The sequence below is a fragment of the Lampetra fluviatilis genome, chromosome 38 (assembly GCF_964198595.1).
Source record: "Lampetra fluviatilis chromosome 38, kcLamFluv1.1, whole genome shotgun sequence".
NCBI lineage: Eukaryota > Metazoa > Chordata > Hyperoartia > Petromyzontiformes > Petromyzontidae > Lampetra > Lampetra fluviatilis.
Window position 1 is genome coordinate 3,980,725 of NC_136312.1, and position 22,673 is coordinate 4,003,397.

Here is a 22,673-nt window from a genome sequence, read left to right on the forward strand (position 1 = left end):
GGTCTTGAACGTTTAACGCTGTAGGGGTGCTCCGTCTTCTCCATAGTAGTTTCCTCTTTGCAATATGATTGACGCATATGGAATGAAACAAATATCCCAAACGTTGCTGCTCCGATTAAATTAAAATAAATCGCGAAAGCATTTTCATGAAATATAATAAATGCAAACCGCATTGCTCTTGTACACTGTGGTTGAAAACAAATCTCGTGGAGGTTGTCAAGGGGGCCCCCCCAAACTCGTAGCTTTGGCCATCAGGACGGGTTGGGGGCCTGCCCCCACGCTCGTTACACCGCTGTTGGCTGTTACGTCTGCTCACTGGGGAAGCGCGTGGGACGGAGGGGGCCAAGGCCATCACGGCGCCACGCTCGCAGCACTTAAAACGCGTTGCTGCAGGCACCAGCGCACGCAGGGCGACGACGCAGTGGAGAGAGAGCGAGCGACACAGTTCGAGGCGTTTCACGTGCGACGTTTATTCCTCCAGCCCCGTGACTGCCCCTCGCGTTGTCGACGGTCGAATGGCCCGTCGGCAGCGTCACAGGAAGTTCATGGCTTCGGTCAGCTTGTCCGACAACTTCGATGAAAGCTTGTCTGCAAAACAAGAAGTGAAGACGTTCAGTCGCGAACCCGCCCGTCGCCGCGACCCCGCCCACCGTGAGGTCATCTATTGCCCGATAAGTGCCGCCGACCCTTTGCAGGGATGCCGCACGGCCCAATAGCACCGTCACAGCGATTACACCGGTCAACACACTTTTTCTGGCATAAGGTATTCCAACGGGTTCAAGGTAATTTTGGGGTGCCGATTCCAAATCTGGCATCAGTTTTTGTCTATCACATCAGGTTTTTGAGAAATTAAATATTGCATTTTCAATAAAAACTGCATAAGAAAAATATTAAATAAATGTGGATATCTACATTAAATGATATTATAAACACACTATCCTAAAAATACAGCACCATATTTTAACACTAAAGCAGTCACTGACTCGCAACAACTTGCAATCATAAGTGACAAAGTTAATTTCGGGTAAAATCAATGAAAATGGGGTATGCCGATAGCATAAAAATGATGTGATAGAGCAAATCTGAGATCAGATTTGGAATCAGCACCCTGAAATTAGTCTAAAACAGCTGCAAAAGTCTAGGCCAGTGTTATTGCACAGGCTCGCGGTTCAAACCCGACAGGCCTCCCTGGTTATTACTGCGAGTGCAGTATTATAACTACGTATGAGGGTGCCACCCTAACCCACACATCCCATTCTCCTTCATTCATTCATTCAGGGTGCTACCCTGACGATACTGTCATTAAAATACCGTCGTTATAATCGCGAGGAGCAAGACGGGGAAACCCTGGTCGCCGCACACTTCCGATTAGCACGGTTGGCTACGTACGGTGTGAAAGAAGTTTAACATGCACAGAAATGTAAGGATGTTAGACATCCTTGGATAGCGTCTTTGTAGGACATGGGGTGTGATGATATTGTAAATGCCACGAGGGGGCGCTACCGCCTGAGGATAGCTATGATGATGATGATGTGGCTTGCTAGATGGCGATTGGTTGGACGCTTTGAAAGAGAGAGCAGGCGGGGAGGTTTGAAAGGGACAAGGGGTCCGATGAGGCTGTTAGAAGAGTAGAAGGGGAATTGGTGAGAAGGAAGGGGATGGGCGGAGATCAGAGGTCGCAAACGGATGTTGATTCCTTACCCGTACACGGCCGCACCAGGGTCGCAAACGGGTACCCGTACCCATACCCGGCCGTACCCGTACCCTACCCGGCCGGGTACGGGTAGGGTACGGGTACCTGATTACGACCTCTGGGATGAAGCCATGTTGCAGGTGCGGGTGGGTTGGGAAATGAGTGACAAACAGTTACTCAGTTACTCACCAGTGACTCACGGCTTACCCATACTCGTACCCGGCCACACCAGGGTCGCAAACGGGTACCCGTACCCGGTCGGGTACGGGTAGCCGGGTATCGGGTAGGGTACGGGTATCGGGTACCCGGTTGCGACCTCTGGCGGAGATGAGGGGGAAGGAGGAGAGGCCAATAGTCAAGGGTGAGAAGGGGGCTCTGGGGAGAGGGACGGCAAGGGAGTGATGTTGGCTGGTGATGGGGCGGCACTGGGTGTTGTCGTTGTCACCAAACTTTATCCAAGAATTCTAGATTTGAAGCTTTCGTGACTGCAAGGATTCATACTCTTAGTTTTTTCGGTAAAGTCACGTAGGTAAAAAATGAAATTAAAATTAATAAAAATAAAATAATAATAAAATCACAACGTTTCGGAGGCAACACAAGTCTCCGTCATCAGGTGGGACCGTCACAGCCAGATTTGCTGTATCAAGTGAGGCATCTTGGAATCCCTGCCTCACTTGATACAGCAAATCTGGCTGTGACTGTCCCACCTGATGACGGAGACTTGTGTTGCCTCCGAAACGTTGTGATTTTTTTTTTTAATTCATTTTAATTAAATTTTTTACCTACGTGACTTTACCGAAAAAACTAAGAGTATTTATCCAAGAAGTACCGCATTTAGTCCTTCGTGACCCGCGCGCGCACCCCAGCCACGGCCGCCCCCCCCCCCGCCCCTCCTACCTGCCCTCTTCTGGATCTTCTTGTGGCGCTTGACAGCTGCGCGCAGGGCCTGGCCCTGCTGGAGGGGGGGCACGGCGCGGATCTGCGCCAGGTCCACCCGCCGCAAGGCCACTGGGGCCTCCTCCTCCTTCGCGTCGCTGGGCCTCGCGCCGCCCTTCCTGCGCGCCCGGATCTCCACCGTCATCGGCCCCAGCTGCCGCAAGCAATGCACGGGTAAAGGCGCAGCCCCTGCAACGGCTCGCCGGCGGCAGAGGCCACCGGCAGCAGAGGCCAGCACGCCACCGCTGCTTCCGACGGCGTGCTTGGCCTACTCCTCCACGCTGTAGACGCTGCTCACGGTTTTTAGTTTTTTTTTACACTTTACACTGTTGCCGAGCACGCGAGCCAAAAGGCCTGAAACGGTCAAACGATCAGCAACAAACAGCACCGTAAAAGTGGTGATAAATTCAGTTGATGGGCAACACGGTGGCGAGACGTTAACTACCTTGCTTGGGGTATGAAGGTTGTGGGTTAGATCCCAACCCTGATGCCTGTATATTTGGAGTTTGCGTGTCTCTCTCTCTCTTCCCGTGGTCGCGCGGATTTTTCTCCGGGTCCTCCAGTTTTTCCCTCCACATTTACACTCGATGAGCGTTTATATTATTTGGCTGCAGTTAACTTTCCAGGTGACAAGCCAGGTCGCTTCTGAAAAAGAGCTATATGGCCGAGTGGGCCTTACCTGGTAAAATAAAATAGTTTTAGTTTGTGTGATCTCAATTGGTGTAATTTGGAGGTAATGTTTGGCCAATAACAGTTCAACTGTGTGTGTGGCATTTGCTATGGGAGGAATCTGGTGAACCTGGAGAAAGCCCAGAGAACAGGGGAAAACTGACTCAACTCACTCCACACACACACTTGCGTACGCACTCACACTCTGCAGAATAGTGGGAGAACGTAAAAATGCCACATTCACCTCTCTCACTGTAGAACAGGGAGAGAACATGTAAAATTCCACTCACTCACTCTGTAGATCAGTGGGAGAACAAGCAAACACCACAACCTCAGACACACACACACTCTGCAGGACAGGGGGAGAAACAAGCAAACACCACAACCTCAGACACACTCACTCTGCAGGACGGGGAGAAACAAACACCACAACCTCAGACACACACACTCTGCAGAACAGGCATTGCCCATCGCTGTGCCACGTACCCTGCCACCCCAAACATTCGCGTGCGACGCAGCGCAAACCGCCCTGAGATTCTCACTTCCGAATTCAAGCCGTCGTCCATCGTCTCCTCCTGCTCTTCTTCCTCCTCCTCCTCGTCGTCGTCTCCTCCATCATCCACGTCATCTGCACCCATCCCCTCCTTCATCCCCTCCTCCACCTCCTCTACCACCTCCTCTCCGTCCATGTTGGCCAAAGCTTCATGCGAGGAGGCTCCGGCCGTCACTCCGCCCGAGGTGACGCACCACGTGCCCGGCTCGGCCTCCGTTTGCAGGCCTTGGGGGCGGGTTGTGATGGTGCCACAAAACCACAAAGAGCGCGGGCGAATAAAACTAGTGCCGGAGGTGTCGGCAGCCGATAATTGACACTTTGGAATGAACGTCGTTTGGCCCGAAATAAAAAAAAGTATACAATAGGGTGAGGTGTGTCTCGCCGAATGTGCAGTGTGACGATCTCGCGCTGCGATGTTCGGTGTGATGTTCTGCCAGTGTGGCGCGCGGTGTGATGCTCACCGGCCAGCACAGCGTCGTCCTCCCTCTCCAGCGCATCCAGGTCGAAGGCAGCGCCCATCTCGGCGACGATGGTGGCGCTGATGTGCGTGGGCATCGTGTGCTGCTCGGGGGGGTGCGTATAGTAGCTGATGCGGCCGCTGGGAACGCCACGCGGGGGACAGATGGGGGGGGGGGGGGGTCAACATTCAGCCCCGCAAGTGCTCCGTCGCGACACTGCTGGCCGAAGGGTCGCAGTCATGGAGGGGGGGCATGGGGGGGCTACTCTTCCATACCGGAGGCGAGTGGGTGAGCGAGTGGGTGAGCGAGTGGGTGGGCGGATAAGTGGGTGGGCGGGAAGGCGTGCGGGCGAGTAGGAGACCGAGTGGGTGAGTGGGCAAGTGGATTGGTGGCTGAGTGAGTAGGTGGGCGAGTGGGTGGGAACGCGAGTGGATGGCAGGGATCATGTCGCCCGCAAGTATTAACAAGGGCGGCCTGCCGGGTTCAAACCGCGGACCTCTGCGACGAGTGGCAAAACGCGCTCCCGCGGGGCCATGTTGCCGTACAGAAGCAGGAGGAGGGCGAGAAGGAGGGTGAGGAGGAGGAGGGTGAGGAGGGCGAGACCTGGTCCAATCGGTGAGCACGGCCTTGGCCGCCTGCTCGTGGTCGGGCACAGCGCCGCGCTTGAGCCGGCCCTGCCTGCGCGCCAGGTGGCACAGGAACTCGCGGCTGTCACGGAAGTTGCCGACGCCGTAGTGCTGCATGATCTGTGTGACGGAGACCCCCGGCCCACACGCGGCCCACACGCGGTCAACACCCGGCCCACACGCGGCCCACACGCGGCCCACACGCGGCCCACACGCGGCCCACACGCGGCCCACACGCGGCCCACACGCGGCCCACACGCGGCCCACACGCGGCCCACACGCGGCCCACACGCGGCCCACACGCGGCCCACACGCGGCCCACACGCGGCCCACACGCGGCCCACACGCGGCCCACACGCGGCCCACACGCGGCCCACACGCGGCCCACACGCGGCCCACACGCGGCCAACACGCGACCCACACGCGGCCCACACGCGGCCCACACGCGGCCCACACGCGACCCACACGCGACCCACACGCGACCCACACGCGGTCAACACCCGGCCCACACGCGACCCACACGCGGCCCACACGCGACCCACACGCGACCCACACGCGACCCACACGCGACCCACACGCGGCCCACACGTGGCCCACACACGTCAACACACAGCCCACGCACGGCCCACACGCGGTCAACATGCGGCCGACGCCCACAGCGACACCACTTTAGCGCTCAGGTCAAGCTATTTCACCTGTCTGCACAGTTTTAGCCAAGCTAAGTGCAGAACTGAATGTTAATGTTTAATCGCAACTCAGTCCATGTGAGTCCCTGTGTGAACCCAGGTGAATCGCGAGGGCCCATATCCAACAGAGAAGGTCCTTGCCTATAAACGTGGAGCAGTTTCGCCAACGTCGGTTTAAGCAAAGCCTAATGAGACACTGATTGTCGAAACCAGCACCTGCTTATAAATATGGAGCTGTTAACGAGCGTTGGTTTGAGCTCGCCTAACTGCCGATGAGATGCTGAATATCAAAATTAGTCCTTGCCTATAAACCAGCTGGAAGTTCACCAGCATTGGTTCAAGAAAAGCCTGACTCTGCTGCTGCTGCTGCTGCTGCCGAGATAATGCATTTCGAAACCTGTCCAAGAAATCACCCGTCTTAAACAAACGCTGCTGAAAGAATTCACTCCCATGAGGACCACGTTACAGGCGGGATGTGTGATGATGAGATGTTGAATGTCACTGGCATTGATTGTGACCCCGTGACCTCCCGCAGCTGTGTTTCTGGGCACCGCGGTGGCTAGGAGAAGTTAACTACCGCGCCTGGTATACAGGATATCGTGGGTTCGATCCCGACCCTGACGCCTTGCTGTATATTTGGAGTCTGCGTGTTCTCCCCGTGATGGTCGCGTCAATTTTTCTCCGGGTCCCCTGGTTTTTCCCTCCACATTTGGAATCAACGTCACGCATTTAGAGTATTTGGCTGCTAGAAATTTCCACTTTGTCGAGCAATTATTTGTGGCCAGGTCGCTTCTGAAAAAAAGCTCTACAGTTACTCTTTGGGTCTTTCGGTAAAGTCACGTAGATAGGTTCAAAGAAAATAACAAAAAAACTACGACGTTTCGATCGCAACACAAGCGGTCGTCATCAGGAGGAAAAAAGAGAGGAAAGCTGCTGAGGCAGACTGCCTCGTAGTGTTTTGTTATACTGGTAGGAACCACCTGGTTCCACCAGCCCACAGGGGATTATTGTGTCCGTCCGTCCGTCGTGCATCCAAAAATGGGAGGGGCCGGGCTGGGTGGAGAGGGGAGGGTGAGGAGGGGCTGGGTGGAGAGGGGAGCGTGAGGAGGGGCTGGGTGGGGGGTGGGAGGTGGGGGGTGGGGTGGGGTTGGGTGGGGAGGGGCTGGTCACCCCGTGGTGCCCTTATAATACTCAACGTTTAACATACTCACGCCGGCTTGTGCCCACCCTCACAGTCGGCCATATTTGCGGAATACACCACGCCCTGGCCGTTGACCCTGGCCATTGACCGAGCAACCCGACGTTCCTATCAGCTCCCTCCGCAGTACAACGTGTTTTTTTGTTATTTTCTTTGAACCTATCTACGTGACTTTACCGAAAAACCCAAAGAATAAGAATTCCTGCAGTCACGAAAGCTTTACGTCAAGATTTATCTCTATAGCCCAGTGGGCTTTACCTGCTAAAATCAAAATTGTTTAGTTCATAGTTAGTTCATGAAGGCTGTGTAGGAGACCCCGAGCCAAACCTGCTATTCACCTGGGTCGGCAACGACATTTAGAATCAACGTGCGTAGATACTAGTCGGGCGCGATAACATTTCCACGCGATGATGATGATTATGAGCCACTTCGTTGAGCCATCATTTGTGACGGCCAGGCCGCTTCTGAAGAAGAGCTACACAGCTCAGTGGGCCTCACCTGGTAAAAATAAAAAACTGTTTCGTTTCATATTCTCCTAAAGCTCTCGACCACACCCCTGGGGCGTCCCGCCCCCCCCCCGGTCCCTCTACCCCCCTGTGCCCCCCCCCTTCCCCCCCCCACGCACCTGGCTCTTACTGCACCGCTTGAGGATCTCGTCCACCGGTCCCACGGCGTCCACCAGCTGCTCCACCTTGATGCAGTTGCGGAGGATGAGCGCGGCGCCAGACGTGGCGGCCGCCATCACGATGCCAGGCGAGTCCAGCAGACGCACGTGCTTGTCCAGGTGAACCTCCTGCACGCACCTGATAGTGGAAAAGAGGGGGGGGGCGGATTGGGGGAATGGTGGAGGTGGGGGGGGGGGGGTCACGCGCGAGGTCAAGAGGCAATGCTCGCGGCCGCTGGTGCTTGACGTCGGCCCGTGCGTCGGCCCGTGCGTCGGCCCGTGCGTCGGCCCGTGCGTCGGCCCGTGCGTCGGCCCGTGCGTCGGCCCGTGCGTCGGCCCGTGCGTCGGCCCGTGCGTCGGCCCGTGCGTCGGCCCGTGCGTCGGCCCGTGCGTCGGCCCGTGCGTCGGCCCGTGCGTCGGCCCGTGCGTCGGCCCGTGCGTCGGCCCGTGCGTCGGTCCGTGCGTCGGTCCGTGCGTCGGCCCGTGAATCGGTCCGTGCGTCGGCCCGTGCGTCGGCCCGTGCGTCGGCCCGTGCGTCGGTCCGTGCGTCGGCCCGTGCGTCGGTCCGTGCGTCAGTGTGAGTGTCTTGTATGTCTGAGTCAGTGTCTGAATCAGTGTCTTTGAGTGTCTTGTTGTTTGTGTCTTGTGTCTCTTTTGTGAGTGTCTGTACGAGTGTCTGTATGAGTGTCTGTGCGCATGTGCGTTTTGTCTTAAATGGTGCAGTGTGTAAACATTGCCACGAGGGAGACAAAGGCGGCCGGGCGTAGTGGTGGCCACCCACCCCCTCGTGTGCCTTGTCGACCTTCATAGGTGCTACTAGCTAACAGCACCTGCCCTAAAAAGTCTGTTAACTCTATAGGGGGGAACTTTGTCTTTGTCTTGTGTCTACCAATATGAATGTCTCTGTGAGTGTCTGAGTGTCTGTCAGAGTGTGCCGGGCGTCTGTCTGTCAGTAGCTATCAGACATAACAATCGCCATTTGGCACGAAGTGGTGGTTATGTCACCACGGCACCTGTGCCAGGCCTGGTAAACTTTGAGGCCTTGTGAAGTGTCGAAGGCTCGCTGACAGGAGGTCACAGGACAGACCCAGGTACCATGGGTTGACGAAATGAGATGACCGGCAAATGCACCACCTGTGCCCACTACTGTGCCACCTTGTTGTGTTTTAGCCGCGATCTGCTCCTTGTTGTGAGCGTCGCTCCTCTGCCCTTCGCTGTTGTTCCCTCCCCAGTACCATCCTTCACGAACCTCCTCCACAGGGGCCGATCTTAACGAGAAAACTATTGTTATATTACCAGCTAAGGCCCACTGAGCTACATAGCTCTTTCCAGAAGTGACCTGGCCACAAATTATAGCTCAACAAAGTGTCTTATCATCATGTGGAAATGTATTGCAGCCAAGTACTCTAAACGCGTGTTTATTCTAAATGTGGAGGGAAAAACTGGAGGACCGGGAGAAAAATCCACGCGGCCACGGACAGAACATGCAAACTCCAAATATACAGGTGGCAGGGTCGGATTCAAAGCCACAACCTCCTGTATACCAGGCGAGGTAGTTAACATCTCAACATCGTGGCGCCCCACTGGTAGCAGTCAATAGCAAGTTCACTCAGCTCCATATCCTTCCTTCTCACTCACACTCGCTCACTCACACTCGCTCACTCACTCTCACAAACGACACAACCGGTCGATTGAGCAACGGTGGACATGTTCTTTAGCCAAGTGCCACCAGGGGGGTTAGCCTGGCAAGTTACTTGGTGACCTCCGGTGTGGTGGTGCCGCCGGTGGCGGCACGGTGTGGGTGACATACTTGGTGACCCCCGGTGTGGCTCCAACGGTGCAGGCTCGCGAGCGCTTGAGGCTGTTGATGAGGCTGCTCTTGCCAACGTTGGGGAAACCTGAGGACGGCAGCAGTCAAAGTTCCACACCCGTCACAAACGTCGCCCCGAGCGGACCCTACTGCGGCCACCACTGCAAACGCCGCAACCACCGCCACCACTATTGTCACAACTGCAACCACCGCAACCAGGGCCACGACAAACAACACCACGACCGACGACACCGCAACCGCCACCGCCATCGTAACTGGCACAATCAACGGTTGGAGCGGTGACATGGCCGAGCGGTGGTACGTTTCGCTGCTTGTTGTAGAGGTTCGTGGTTTGAAGCCGGCAGGACGCCGCAGTTAATACTGCGGCACGCTGCATTGACCATACAATTGGAGGCGCCGTCCGCTTAAACTCACGGTGGACATTCAAGATGCCGTGAAGTCATTCTAACGGAGAGTAGCGGGCCATTGTGGGACGGCGACACGGTCCGAATGTGCACAATTTTTAAAAAATCACACCGCAAATTACTTAAACGAGACGCACGCAGCAAATCAGCCACCATCGACACTCATCGATTTGCCGCTCACCCACCCTTGCTCCCACACCCACCCGTGTCACCCCACCCAGGTCCACTCATCCACCCAGACCGACCCGTGTCACCCCACCCAGGCCTCTGGGTCACCCACTGACTTCCCACTCACCTCTCCACCCACCCTCTGTTACCCAGCTCTGTCACCCTTCTAGGACCCTCTCAGCCACCAACTTTCCACTCACCTACCCACCCAGGCCCACACACCCACCCACCGTACCACGCCCAACAGTGTCACCCACCCAGGCCCACACATCCACCCACCCTCCTACACCCAGCTGCGTCACCCACCCAGGTCCACACAAGCAACCACCCACCCATGCCCACCCTTGACACCCACCCAGGCCCACACACCCACCCACCCTCCTACACCCACCCGTGTCACCCACCCAGGCCGACACAGCCACCCACCCTCCTACACCCAGCTGCGTCACCCACCCAGGTCCACACAACCACCCACCCACCCATGCCCACCCTTGACACCCACCCAGGCCCACATACCCACACACCCTCCTACACCCATGCGTGTCACCCACCCAGGCCCACACACCCACCCAGGCCCACACACCCACCCACGCATGCCCACCCTTGACACCCACCCAGGCCCACACAGCCACCCACCCTCCTAAACCCAGCTGCGTCACCCACCCAGGTCCACACAACCACCCACCCACGCCCACCCTTGACACCCACCTAGGCCCACACACCCACGCACCCTCCTACACCCAGCTGCGTCACCCACCCAGGTCCACACAACCACCCACCGTACCACGCCCACCACTCACCGACCACGCCCACAGAGATGGACGTGCGGATGTCCCGGTTGCGGCAGTAGTTTCCCAGCAGCCGCATGAGCCCCTCTGCGCCCACGCACGCCGACGAGCCGAGCAGGTCGGCGGTCGCACGGCCCAGTGGCACCCTGCTGCGATGCTGCGTCACAACGTCGCACGCACAACAACAAAAACAGTTAAGTGGATGTGATGTCACCACGGCGCCTATGGCAGGCCAGGTGCACTTTGAGGCCACGTCTCGAAGGCTCGCCGACAGGTCACGGGACAGACCCAGGTGGTGCCATGGGTTGACTGAGATGACTGGCAGATGCACAACCTGTGCCCCCTACTGTGCCAACTGTCACGCACACACACAAACACAAACATCCCCTGTGTAGCCTTAGGCTGGTGGTGCAAGTGCTGTTAGCGAGTAGCATCTGTGAAGGACGGCACGCCACACGAGGGGGTGGGTGGCAAGCACCGTGCCGACCGGCTCTCTCTCCCCAGTGGTGATGTTAACACACCGCACCAGGTACACATTTTAAGGCCGAGTCGACCTAGGGGAGGCCAGTTCAGATATTCGTCACAGACTCTTGCCATAAGCGTGAGAGTTGAATTTGGATCGCCGGGTTCGTAGCGCAGTGCGCTAACCGCCAGATTACGGCTCCCACACACACGGGTACACAAACACACACGCATATACATACCATATATATTCACAACACAGAAACGTACACACACTCACACGGGTCTCACACATACAGAGACAAGGGAGCAATAGCTGGCACACATCATGGGGGTGTAAGGCTCAGGATAGGAGCCTGAATGAATCAGGGGTTAGTCAGGAAAGAAACCCGAAAGAATGAATCATGAGGTGTACGGTCAGAATAGGAGCCTGGATGAATGAACGACTGAATCGTGGGGTGCGAGGCCCGGCATGGGAAGTCTGGATGAATAACTGAACGAGAGGAGAGTGGTGGGGGGGGCCCCCCTACCAGGTTCCTGCTCTGCTGCTGTGTGGAGGATTTGAAGGCGACGGTGGGGAACTCGTTCCGGAGATACTTCAGCCACTTCTCGACCACGTCCTTTGGGACAAGGTCTGTAAACACAGAGACAAGGATCCGACATGCAGCTTTGAACAGACTGTCGGGGCAACTGCTGTAAGCGAGTAGCACCCAACCAAAAAACCAACCTCTATTATGAGCACCTATGAAGGCCAGCAAGGGACGTGAAGTGATGGTGTCTGGGTCATCACCGCACCCTGCCGCCTTTGTCTTTCCGACGCTCATGTTTACACACAACGCTCCAAGTACTCTTTTAAACAATTAAAAATAAACTCCTAAACTAAAATGTATTCTACCAGGTAAGGCCCAATGAACTATGGAGCTATTTTTAAGAAGCGGCCTGGCCACAATTGATAAAAAATGTAATTAAAATTAATAAAAGTAAAATAAAAATCACGACGTTTCGGAGGCAACACAAGCTTCCGTCTTCAGGTGGAACCGTCACAGCACGATTGCTGTATCAAGTAAATGAGAAATTCCAAGACCCGACTGGTTGAGGGGGGAGGAGCCAGGGTAGGCCCCTGGATAGGAGTTTTTTTATTATTATGATAAGGTTGGTGCGGCTGAAGCTACGGCTAGTCTACATACCGAAAAAACCTAAGAGTATGAATCCTTGCAGTCACGAAAGCTTCAAATCTAGAATTGACACAATTGATAACTTAACGAAGTGGCTTATCGTGTGGGAAGTTAGGGCGACCAAATACTCCCATTCAAGGCAGAGTCGACCTAGGAGAGGCCTAGGACTGGTTCAGATGATCATCACTGGCCGTCATTGGGAATCGAACTCAGATCACCGGGTTCATAGCACAGCATGCCAGCCGCTATGCCACAGCACCCCACACATAAAGATAAAGATCCCCCGTGTAACCTTTAACAGGCTGTTGGGGAAAGTGCCATTAGCGAGCACCTATGAAGGCCGGCACGGCACACGAGGGGGTGGGTGGCCAGCACCACGCCCAGCCACCTTTGTCTCCCGAGTGCGATGTTTACACATCGCACCAGGTACTCATTTGAGGCCGAGTCGACCTAGGGGAGGTCCAGGACTGGTTTAGACAATCGTCACTAGATTTGGCCGTGAGCAGCAATTTAACTCGGGTCACCAGGGTTCGTATTGCATGTGCTAACCACTAAACCACTACTTCCCATGGACCTTTGTGTTTACAGGCCTTGCACCAATATCACCAAAACCGCCACCATCGTTACAAAAAACATTATCATCATCACCAGATGCGCGAATGCACACACATGCACGCACACACACACATGCACACACACGCACACACACGCACAAACATGCGCACACACACACACATATTCCCCATATAGCCTTAGCAGTCTGTACGAGTAAGTGCTTTTAGCGAGCCCCTATGAAGGCCGGCACGGCACACTAGGGGGTGGGTGGCCAGCACCACGCCCGGCCACAATTGTCTCCCTAGTGATGATGTTTACACACCTCAGCAGGTACTCATTTAAGGCTGAGTAGACCTATTGGAGGCCCAGGAGCCGTTTATATAATTGTCACTGGTGTTGGCCGTCAGTGGGAATCGAACGCATGTCGCCGGGTTCGTAGAGCAGCGCGCTAACCGCTAAACTACCGCACCCGCACGCACCCGCACGCACCCGCACGCACGCACACGCACCCACGCGCGCACACGCACCCGCACACACGCACGCACCCACACACACGCACGCACCCGCACGCACGCACGCACCCGCACGCACGCACGCGCGCACACGCACCCGCACACACGCACGCACCCACACACACGCACGCACCCGCACGCACGCACGCACCCGCACGCACGCACCTGCACACACGCACGCACCCGCACACCCGCACGCACACGCGCACCCGCACACACGCGCGCACCCGCACACGCGCACCCACACATGCGCACGCACCCGTACACACGCACCCATGCATCCCCACACACACACGCGCAACACGGTGACTGCGCCCCAGCGTGCCCCCCCGGTGCCCGCGTGACCGCGCACCGATCTTGCTGAGCACCAACACGATGCGTTTGCCGGTCCCGCCCTCCATCACCGCCTGCTCCACCTGGGGGCAGCGGCAGCCCAGAGGATCTCGCGCGTCCAGAACCTCCAGCACCACGTCGGCCGCCTCCACCACCTGCCGCCCGCCGCCACCGCACCACCACCGCCACCACCGTTATTATCATCACCATCACCACCACTGCCACCGTTATCGTCACCACCACCGCCGCCACCGTTATTATCACCACCACCACCGCCACCGTTATCGTCACCACCACCACCGTTATCGTCACCACCACCGTTACCATCACCACCACCGTTACCATCACCACCACTACCACCGTTATCGTCACCACCACCACCGTTACCATCACCACCACCACCACCGTTACCGTCACCACCACCACCGTTACCATCGCCACCACCGTTACCATCACCACCACTGCCACCGTTATCGTCACCACCACCACCGTTACCATCACCACCACCGTTACCATCACCACCACCGTTACCATCACCACCACTGCCACCGTTATCGTCACCACCACTACCGTTACCATCACCATCACCACTGCCGCCACCACCGCTATCATCACAGCCACCATTACCCTCATCATTACCCTCATCATCACCATCATCATCACCATCATCATCACCGCTATGGTCAGGACAATCACCACTACGACCAGCACCACCACGGTCACCAACATTATCCCCACCGCCACTATCATCATCACCATTACTGCCGCTAGCACCATCACCACGAAGGCCAGCACCACCACCGCCAACATCACCAGCGCTAGCACCATCACCACGAGCGCCAACACCACCATTATTATCGCCACCGCCACCATCGCCCTCATCTTCACCACCATCACCATCGCAGTCAACACCACCACCGCAATCATCAGCACCATTATCGCTGTCACCACCGCAACCATCATCACCACCAACCATCACTACTGCTGCCATCACCACCACCACCACCGCAACCATTATCATCACCACCACCAACCATCACGACTGCTACCACCATCACCGCAAGCATTATCAGCACCACCAACTAGCACTACTGTTGCCATCATCACCACCACCACCAACCATCACGACTGCTACCATCATCACCACCACCAACCATCACGACTGCTACCACCATCACCGCAAGCATTATTAGCACCACCAATTAGCACTACTGTTGCCATCATCACCACCACCGCCACCGACAATCACTGCCGCCATCGTCAGCCGCCGGAACCATCAGCACTCCCGGCGGCACCATCACTGCCGCCACCACCGCCATCATCATCATCGACGCCTCCATCACCACCACCAGCAGCACCCTTGCACATCCCTTACGGGGAGCACCGGTGAATGTGTGGGTGGGGGGGGGAGGCACTCGCACCTTGCGGAACTCGCGGTAGTACGCCTTGCGCGAGCCATCACTCTCCAGGAAGCAGCTGCTCTCCAAGCTCCGCATGGTCACCTCCTGCAGCTCCACCCACGGGGGGGAGGGAGGGTGGGGGAGAGAGGTGAGGTGAGGAAAGGGAGGGGGGGAGATGAGGAGAGAGATGGAGGTGAGGAGAGGGAGGTGAGGAGAGGGAGGGAGGGGAAGAAAGGGAGGGAGGTGAAGTGAGGGAGGGAGGAAGGTGAGGAGAGGGAGGGAGGGGAGTGAGGTGAGGGGAGTGAGGGGAGGGAGGTGAGGAGAGGGAGGGAGGGAGGGGAAGAAAGGGAGGGAGGTGAGGGAGGGAGGGATTATTTATTGCTTTATTGGCACCCCAAGGCCCCCCTGAATAAGAGATGTAAGCTCTATCTTCATTAGTCGCTGAGCACTGGGCCCAAAGGCCCTCAACGTTAAGCAGCCAGCGACAAAGAGCACTGTCAACGTTTTAATAGATAACAAGAGTGTGGTGTGCGTCTTGAACTGAGCAAGGTTTGTTGTTGTTGTTGTTGTAAGCGCTTTTTGGAGACAAGAGACGATGGTGGTGATGATGGGAGGAGGGAATTGAAGAGTGCAGCAGTGCGATGGGAGCAGAGGGAGAAGTGAGTTGACCTGCAGTGTGGCGAGCGGGGGTGAGTGGGTGGGTGAGAGGGCGAGTAGTTGAGTGGATGAAAGGTGCATGGGAACAGCGACCACGGTAGTGGCAAGCCAGTGCTGGATCACCAATCAACTTGACTGCTCTAAGACGTCTTCTTGGTTCTTTCGGTAAAGTCACGTAGAATGGAAATAATACAATAATAAAAAATACAACATAATACAATTATTTCCATTCTACGTGACTTTACCGAAAGAACCAAGAAGATGAATTCCCTGCAGTCACGAAAGCTTTAAATAGAAATTTGCTCTAAGACGATCGCCGTACGGTGGTGCAGTCAGTACTATGAAACCACCACCACCACGACAACGACGGGCGAGGTTGTTGCAAATGCTACGGTGATACCAGCGAAGGGTGGGGGGGGGGTTGGGTGCCTGGGGGGGGGGGGACGGGGCCAGGCGCTCACCTTGCTGTCAAACGCTCGCTGCCGCTGCTGCACGTCCTTCTGGAAGCTCTCGAGGCTGCGTCTCTTCTGCTGCTCCTTCTCCCGGGATTCCTGCTGCTTCCGCTTGCGCTCCTCGACCTAAATGGGCGCACGCGTGCAAGCGCGGGAGAGAGGGGGGCGCCGCAGTGGCAAGACGCTGACTACTTTCTTCGCCTGGTACACACAAGAGCTCGTGGGTTCGAACGCGACCCTAACGCCTGTTGGATATTTGGAGTTTGCGTGTCTCTCGCTCTCCCCATGGTCGCGTGGGTTTTTCTCCAGGTCCACCGGTTTTTCCCTCCACATTTAGAATCGACGTCACGCGTTTACAGCATTTGCCTGCTAGCCACTCCATCGGGCTACCATTTGTAGTCAGAGCACTTCTGAAAAAAAAGCTAGATAGCTCAGTGGGTCTTACCTGGTAAAATAAAAATAGGCAATCAATAGTTAGCTCATTACGGCCATGTAGGAGACACCGAGCCAGCAATGCTCAAGTCCCTGGGTTCGATCCCTGGGGTTGGTGGAGTTGGTGATGATTATGTAATAGAACTGGGTTGGCGCTGTGGAAAACATGAGTTGAACCCAGACGAGCAACCTGCTATTTACCCGAGTTGGCAACAATCCTGTTTCATTTTAAACAGGCAGTCTCCTCCAACTTCTATACACCCAAACTTTCTCACTTCTCTTATGCGCTATAAAAAAGGGCCACTGGCTGCAGCAGTAACACTCAGAATGACGTCTCCCCCTTGTACGTCGTTTCGCATATACATTGTCCCTCTATGAACCCTTTCCCGTTCCGGGGAGAACACGAAAACTCCAAATATACAGCAGCAGGCGTCAGGGTAGAGATCGAACGCACGACCTCCTGTATACCAGGCAAGGGAGTTAACATCTGACACCTCCGATTATTACGGTTGGCTACGTACGGTGTGAAAGAAGTTCTACATAAGGTGGCACTTCGAGATCCACTCCCGACACCAGTACTTGAGTGCGGCTTCACCACTCACCCGTTTCTCCCTCTGTTCTTGGCTCCGCTTGACGTGCTCCTTGAAGGAGCCGATGTTAGGAAGTGCGCTGCCCTTCTTGGGCCCTGCCTTGGTTTTCCCGTCATTGCCGCTCACTGTTCCAAGCTGGACAGCGACGAGAAGCGGCACGCAAGAGATGTCAAACACCGGCGCTCAGGAGACGACTTCGCTCAATCCTTAGGACTCGCTAATCGATACGGTGCAGTATAACCGGCGACGACCAGTTTAAGTCGTATCAGCTTATATCTTGTCGTTTTAACATCGTTGGCGTATAGGGGACATTGTGATTGGTTTAAGTCGTCGATCAGTTTCACGTCGTCGACAACATTGTTTACATTCACTTGGGAGTTGCTCGATCACTCGCTACGAACTAATGACTCACTACCAAGTTGTGTTTTTGTGCTTCTCGCACTTTGCTCCGACGTGGCGAAGGGACTACCGTATTTGCCCGCATATAGCCCGTATACGCATATAACCCGCAGACGCATATACCCCGCAAAAATAGCGTTTTGTGTAAAACAAATTTCACATAGCCCGCACCTCCATATACCCCGCATGCATTCATATATTTAACGTCGTTACCGCAACTTAATTCCATCATATTAATACGAAGTTTACATTTGTAATACATTCCACTATAAATTTTTTACATTAAAATCATAACGTGCACAAAGAAAGCAAACTAACCGTAAACGAGTGAACTGTGTTGTCTCTCTCTGCGAGTGTGTCTGTCTGTGTGTCTATGTTGTGTGTCTCTCTGTGTGGTCTCTCTCTCTGCTTGTGTGTCTGTCTGTGTGTCTATGTTGTGTGTCTCTCTCTCTCTCTGGGTTGTCTCTCTCTCTGCTTGTGTGTCTGTCTGTGTGTCTCCGTGTCTGTGTTTAGTCTCTCTCTCAAATTGAGTTCTACCTGATGACGATTGCTTGTGTTGCAATCGAAACGTCCTACTCTATTATTTAATTTATTTTCTTTCTACGTGACTTTACCGAAAGAACCAAAGAGTAGAACAGATGAGTAATTTAGGAAAATATTACACAACGCACGAAGTACATGAAGGGGTCAAACGAAATGCATGCGCGTTTAACAATACAAGTGCAAATATGCCCGGAGCAAAAGGCGCCACAAAGAGGATTTGGGGACCTGGAACCCGATCCCTCGGCGATCGATTTGGTCCACCGATTAAGCACCGTTTGGCTACGTACGGTGCAAAAAAAGGTCAACACGGCACGTACATCAGAGGTCGCAAACGGGTTTTGATTCCTTACCCGTACCCGGCCGAACCCTACCCGAAATGAGTGACAAACGGTTACTCACCAGTGACTCACGGCCTACCCGTACCCGGCCGCACCAGGGTCGCAAACGGGTACCCGTACCCGGTACCCGTACCCGGCCGGGTACGGGTAGCCGGGTATCGGGTAGGGTACGGGTATCGGGTACCAGGTTGCGACCTCTGACGTACATACATACACGCATTTGGGCAGCAGAGGGCAGCGTAACATTTCCCGATTGCATCGGACAGAACTGTACGTCTATGTTCCCCGCATTCACCCGATCGTATCCGCCCTGCGTGGTGAAGTATGGTCAAACAGCCCAACACGACTGACGCAGTGGGAACGACCTCCTCATCCAGCAGTGGGTCCCGTAAAGGGCTGTAACATTTTTAAACTTTAAAAGTGATCCTAAATTAATGCTCTCTTCGGCTCGAGTTAACCTAGCCGTCGACCTAAATGTATGCTCATTTCAGGCCGAGTAGACCTAGAGAAAGCCCAATGCAAGCCCGTCAGCTCTTTCGGTAGTCACGTAAGTATAAAATAAATTAAATCACGACATATCGATTGCAACACAAGCAATCATCAATCATGATCATCATCAAATTTTCTTGCTGTGGTTTTCACACCTGATGATGATTGCTGTGTTACAATCGAAACGTCGTGAACATTTTATTGTTTTAAATTTTTCTTATTTTATTGTTTCCCTTCTACGTGACTTTACCGAAAGAACCAAAGAGTATGGATCTCTGCAGTCACGAAAACTTAAAATCGAGATTCGCCCATCAGCGAAAACGCAGGGAGGCCTACTTTAAAACCGGGAGGCCTTACGGTTTTCCTAGTCCCTGCTGCGGCAAAAGGGGCCTCGACCCCGGTAGGCGAGACGCTACTCACGTGCTTGGCGATGCGCAGCCGCTTGTGATTGGCCACGTGCTTCCCTCCCTTCTTTTGTTCTAAGACAACAACAAAATACACTTTAGACAATTACTCCGGTCGCCTTACAAAGTGAAACATTTTTTATCAGGAGTGTAAAACAGTTTTAAGTTTAAAAAGAGTTTTTACTGCGCGTCATGTTGTACACGTGCTGGGATAGTACGGCTGCGGTAAATGAAATAGACTTTTAAAAGTCGTAAAATTGTCGTAAAACATCTACCACGATGCTTGGAAGAGAAATAAAACCCTGCCACCTCTACCAGAAGATGCCACCGACGGTCCGTAGATATATTCCAGAAGAATGTTTCCCGTTTTTTTTGTTCCGTACCGGTGAAGATCTACATCTTCCGGCAGAGAGATAACATTTTTTTACAGTAAAAAAAGACTAATTATTGAATAAGGAACGAGCCCAAATATTTTTTAATTTTTCTTTGACACGACGATGGATTTGCCTGAGATTTAAAAGCACGAAAAAGCGAGCCCGCTGCCGTGTCTTTGTCACCACAATGCCGTGACTCGGATTCGAACCGAGGTTGCTGCGGCCACAACGCAGAGTACTAACCACTATACGATCACGGCGAGCTACGCGGGCTCGCGATCACGGGGGCGCCGGGAGACCCTCTTATAGCCGGGACCCCGCCAGACACGTGGTGCCCGGTGCAGTCACCCAGACCACGTGGAGCCCGTGGGGCGATAGAGGACGAAGACGGTGGTCGGGTGGTTGGGGAATATTTAGTTAAAATTTATACTGGTAGGATTATTGTGTCCGTCCGTCGTGCATCCAAAAATGGGAGGGGTCGGGCTGGGTGGAGAGGGGCTGGGAAGGGAGGGTGGGGCTGGGTGGAGAGGGGAGGGGCTGGGTGGGGAGGGTGGGGCTGGGTGGAGAGGGGCATAAATGCGAACCCATGCAAATCCCCACAAATCTGCCGGCTCTGTGTCTGCGAGCCCTCAGCCACCCGACCACCGTCTTCGCCCTCCTCCACAGCCCCACGGGCTCCACGTGACCTGGGTGACTGCACTGGACACCACGTGCCCAGCGGGGTCCCGGCTATAAGAGGGGCTCCCGGCGCCCCCGTGACCACGAGCCCGCGTAGCTCGCCGTGATCGTATAGTGGTTAGTACTCTGCGTTGTGGCCGCAGCAACCTCGGTTCGTGGTGGCAAAGACACGGCAGCGGGCTCGATTTTTTAGTCGTTGTTTAAAACCCAGACAAATCCATTACCTCGCTTGAATAAAAATTCTAGGATTCGTTATGCTTCATACTCTTAGTTCTTTCGGTAAAGTCACGTAGGTAAAAAATGAAATTAAAATTAATGCAAATAAAACAATAAAATCACGACGTTTCGGAGGCAGCACAAGTCTCCGTCATCAGGTGGGACCGTCACAGCCAGATTTGCTGTATCAAATGATGACGGAGACTTGTGTTGCCTCCGAAACGTCGTGATTTTATTGTTTTATTTTAATTAATTTTAATTTCATTTTTTACCTACGTGACTTTACCGAAAGAACTAAGAGTATGAATCCTTGCAGTCACGAAAGCTTCAAATCTAGGATTCGTTGTGCTTGTTATTTAAGGGTTGTGTGGAGTTCCTCTCGGACGCGTTCCATGCCGTGGCTGCCACTCCGCTCTCATTGCTACCACCGCCATCGCCCCTTCTGTCCGTGACGCGTCCTGTCCAAGCCTCGCTCACCTCTCTCACCAGGTGTCATTACCTCATTCACCTGCGCGTGTCGTCTCATCGTCTTCCTATCTCAGTGTCATAATTATCATCGTGGTCCATCCGCAGCAACATGGAGATGAACGCGATGATGTCACTAAGCTGCCCGTGTTCTCCACTCCGCGCGTTCCTCTCCGTCTCTCGGTGTCATTGTGGTCACGGGATAATTTGGTGTAATTTCAGGCATTCATAATGTATATGCGTGATTCATAGTAATTGTTGTGATCTAACATTGCTGGATGAATATAAACAATTTATTAAATATGACAGGGAATGGGTATCTATGGAATGTCTTGGTGGCGACAACATTTGCAAGTCAAACTATATTAATCTTCTTGGTTCTTTCGGTAAAGTCACGTAGAAGGGAAATAATAAAATAATAAAAATAAAACATAATAAAATATAATTCTCACGACGTTTCGGCCACAACGCAAGCAGCCGTCCTCAGGTGAAGAACAGGTCTGTCGGAAAGACAGCGTCTGAAACGTCGTGAGAATTGTATTTTATTTTGTTTAATTTGTATTATTTTATTATTTCCCTTCTACGTGATTTTACCGAAAGAATCAGGAAGATGAATCCCTGCAGTCACGAAAGCTTTAAATCGAAATCAAACTATATTGTTGACGAATAACTAAGAAGGGAAAATAGCTGAATAGACGCAGTTTATTGCATCACGGATCTTGTCGATTGAAGTCAGTCCGTGGTTGTCACCTGCTGTATACCTGCTGCTGCTGCGTCTGTGTACAGGTGGCTCTGGTTGTCATCTGCTGTATAACTGCTGCTGCTGTATAACTGCTGCTGCTGCTGCTGTATACCTGCTGCTGCTGTATAACTGCTGCTGCTGTGTCTGTGTTCAGGTGGCTCTGCGTGTAATGCGGCTTTCCTTCTGCTTGGAAAAGTTGCCGACCACTGTTCTGCATTAAACAAGGTTATTGATTTATTTGTGCTCTACGGCATTAGATTCATCTGGGATTTTAAACAATGAAAAGTCGATCCCGCTGCCGGGTCTTTATCACATTACCATGATTCAGATTCAAACTGAGGTTGCTGCGGCCACAACGCAGAGTACTAACCACTATACGATCACGGCGAGCTACGCGGGCTCGCAATTACGGGGGTTCCGGGAGCCCCTCTTATAGCCACTCACTCACCTACTCACTCACCCACTCACTCACCCACCCACTCACTCTCCCACTCACTCACTCACTGACCCACTCACTCACCCATCTACTCACCTACTCACTCACCCACCCACTCGGGAACTCACACATCCTCACTCAATCATTCACCCACTCACCCACTCAGCCATTCACTCACCTACTCACTCGGACACTCACATGCTCACTCACTCATTCACTCACCCACCCATGTACCTACTGACGCACCCACCCACTGACCCACTCACCTACTCACTCACTCATTCACTCACCCACTCACTCACCCACCTACTCACCCACTCACTCATCCACATACTCAATTACTCACC

The 22,673-nt window shown here is 54.1% G+C and overlaps 1 protein-coding gene and 1 non-coding gene across 2 annotated transcripts; both read right to left on the reverse strand.

The window, feature by feature from the left end:
* Positions 1 to 347: 347 nt before the first annotated feature.
* GNL3L (G protein nucleolar 3 like) lies at positions 348 to 19,655 on the reverse strand. The gene is made up of 15 exons (XM_078874059.1): positions 19,600 to 19,655; positions 19,432 to 19,490; positions 17,255 to 17,377; positions 16,230 to 16,346; positions 15,133 to 15,216; positions 13,731 to 13,866; positions 11,667 to 11,770; positions 10,687 to 10,831; positions 9,294 to 9,381; positions 7,445 to 7,622; positions 4,913 to 5,055; positions 4,313 to 4,449; positions 3,841 to 4,076; positions 2,591 to 2,783; positions 348 to 588 (listed from the first exon to the last, which is right to left on the reverse strand). Exons 1-15 carry the CDS (start codon positions 19,607 to 19,609, stop codon positions 533 to 535), a joined length of 1,809 nt encoding a protein of 602 aa, XP_078730185.1. The 5' UTR covers positions 19,610 to 19,655; the 3' UTR covers positions 348 to 532.
* Positions 19,656 to 19,977: 322 nt separating this feature from the next.
* Positions 19,978 to 20,049, reverse strand: TRNAH-GUG (transfer RNA histidin (anticodon GUG)). Its single transcript has one exon. It is a non-coding gene; the product is annotated as a tRNA-His (tRNA).
* Between the last annotated feature and the right edge of the window lie 2,624 nt (positions 20,050 to 22,673).